This window comes from Ammospiza caudacuta, chromosome 28, assembly GCF_027887145.1.
Source record: "Ammospiza caudacuta isolate bAmmCau1 chromosome 28, bAmmCau1.pri, whole genome shotgun sequence".
Lineage (NCBI taxonomy): Eukaryota > Metazoa > Chordata > Aves > Passeriformes > Passerellidae > Ammospiza > Ammospiza caudacuta.
In genome coordinates this window covers 2,339,296-2,341,876 of record NC_080620.1, presented here as the reverse complement: position 1 = coordinate 2,341,876, position 2,581 = coordinate 2,339,296, and the positions used below count along the sequence as shown (strand labels likewise).

Sequence of the window (2,581 nt, the reverse complement as noted above, 5' to 3'; positions counted from 1 at the left end):
TTTTTCCTCCTGAGAAGCGGAGAAGCCTCAGGAACAAAATGTAAACAATGATTATCTGCTGCTGTGGAATGCAACAGGTCCATCTGTGATTGGCCCGTGTTGGATGTTTGTAATTAATGGCCAATCACAGCCCAGCTGGCTCGGACAGAGAGCCGAGCCACAAACCTTTGTTGTCATTCCTTGCTATTCTATTCTTAGCTAGCCTTCTGATGAAACCTTTTCTTCTATTCTTTTAGTATAGTTTTAATGTAATATATATCATAAAATAATAAATCAAGCCTTCTGAAACATGGAGTCAGATCCTCGTCTCTTCCCTCATCCAAGAACCCCAATGGACACTGTCACAGGGTATGACCTTGTCCCCGCTGACTCTGCTCTCTCTCTCTGTCACAGGCACATGGCAGCGCGGCAGTGAGCCCCTAGACCATGCCCCACACCATGAGATGGTGGCTCCCGCTGCTGGCCCTGCTGCTGCTGTCCCCGCGGGCGGGCGCGTGCCCCGCGCGCTGCGAGTGCGCGCCGCAGCTGCGCTCGGTGCTGTGCCACCGCCGCCGCCTCACCGCCATCCCCGAGGGCATCCCCAGCGAGACCCGCGTGCTGGAGCTCAACAAGAACCGCATCCGCTGCCTCAACCCCGGCGACCTGGCGCCCTACCCGCTGCTGGAGGAGCTGGATTTCAGCGAGAACATCATCTCCAATGTGGAGCCCGGCGCCTTCAGCAACCTGTTCAACCTGCAGACGCTGCGGCTGCGGGGGAACCAGCTCAAGCTCATCCCCCCGGGGGTCTTCACCAAGCTGACCAACTTGACCCTGCTGGACATCAGTGAGAACAAGCTGGTCATCCTGCTGGACTACATGTTCCAGGACCTGCGCAACCTGAAGAGCCTGGAGGTGGGTGACAATGACCTGGTGTACATCTCCCAGCGCGCCTTCTCGGGGCTGCTGGGCCTGGAGCAGCTGACCATTGAGAAGTGCAACCTGACCTCCATCTCGGCCGAGTCGCTGTCCTACCTCCAGAACCTGGAGGTGCTGCGGCTCCGGCACCTCAGCATCTCTGCACTGGAGGACCAGAACTTCAAGAAGCTCTACAACCTCCTGCAGCTGGAGATTGACAACTGGCCACTGTTGGAGGAGGTGTCCCCCACCAGCTTCCAGGGCCTGAACCTCACCTCACTCTCCATCACCTACACCAACATCACAGCCGTGCCCGCCGCTGCCTTGAGGAACTTGGTGTACCTGCGGTACCTTAACCTGTCCTACAACCCCATTAGCACTGTGCTGAAGGGCTCCTTCAAAGACCTCATCCGGCTTCAGGAGCTCCACATCGTGGGCGCTCTCCTGGTGTCTGTGGAGCCGCAGGCTTTCTCTGGCCTGAGACAGATCCGGCTGCTCAACCTCTCCAGCAACTTCCTGTCCACGCTGGAGGAGAGCACCTTCCACTCGGTCAACACGCTGGAGACGCTGCGGGTGGACAGGAACCCCCTGGCCTGCGACTGCCGGCTCCTCTGGATCCTGCAGCGCCGCAAGACGCTCAACTTCGACGGGCAGCAGCCCATGTGCTCCTCACCGCCCGAAATCCAGGGCAACGCCCTGCGCGACTTCCCGGACTCGGTGCTCTTCGAGTACTTCACCTGCCAGAAGCCCAAGATCCGGGATCGGAAGCTGCAGCACGTGACGGCGCGGGAGGGACAGTCCGTGTCCTTCCTGTGCCGCGCCGACGGCGAGCCTGACCCCTCCATCGCCTGGGTGTCCCCCCAGCACCGCATGATCACCACCCGCAGCACGGGCCGGGCCACGGTGCTGCCCGGGGGCACCCTGGAGATCCGTTTTGCCCAGGTGCAGGACAGTGGCACCTACATCTGCATCGCCAGCAACGCAGGTGGCAATGACACCTACTTCGCCACGCTGACGGTCAAGGGGCGCCCGGCTGACAGCGCCCACCTCGCCAACCGGACTTTGTACCTCAGCGACTTCAACGACACCTTCCACAACAACACCCAGGTCTTCTTGAAGTTCACCTTGGACCTCAAGACCATCCTGGTCTCCACGGCCATGGGCTGCATCACCTTCCTGGGCGTGGTGCTCTTCTGCTTCCTCCTGCTCTTCGTCTGGAGCCGCGGACGGGGGCAGCACAAGAACAACTTCTCCGTGGAATATTCCTTCCGCAAGGTGGATGGTCCCACCACCACCACCGGCCAGGGAGGGGCCAGGAAGTTCAACATGAAGATGATATGAGCCTCTCTCAGAGGAGAACCATTTTCTGCAGCCCAGCCCCAGGCTGGGAGGGCTGCGGGAGCACCGGCCGTGTCCCAGAGCTGGCAGAGTGACCTTGCTGTGCTGGGACATGGCTGGAGACAGAGGTGCCACAAGCCAGCAGGGTCAGAACCGTGGGGACCTCAGGGTCGGGGAGGGATGACCCCAATGTCCCAGCCCTGTGGAGAGCCCTCAGAGCTCAGGGGCTGTCCCAGGGGCTCCTGATGTAGCGAAGTTTTTGCTACCAACTATGCATTTCTTTGAGCCAAAAGATCAGCAGTGTTTGGGCCTGGGAGAAAAATGCTCCTTGTTTTCCCCCCACCCTTTC

At 59.8% G+C, this 2,581-nt stretch overlaps 1 protein-coding gene across 1 annotated transcript; it reads left to right on the top strand.

The window, feature by feature from the left end:
- The first annotated feature begins 426 nt into the window (after positions 1-426).
- LINGO3 (leucine rich repeat and Ig domain containing 3) lies at positions 427-2,358 on the top strand. The gene has a single exon (XM_058821192.1). The coding sequence runs from the start codon at positions 427-429 to the stop codon at positions 2,233-2,235; it is 1,809 nt and encodes a 602-aa protein (XP_058677175.1). The 3' UTR covers positions 2,236-2,358.
- Positions 2,359-2,581: the final 223 nt, after the last annotated feature.

Coding starts and splice junctions, on each gene's coding strand:
- LINGO3 (XM_058821192.1), top strand. CDS start 427: ATGCCCCACACCATGAGATGGTGGCTCCCGCTGCTGGCCCTGCTGCTG.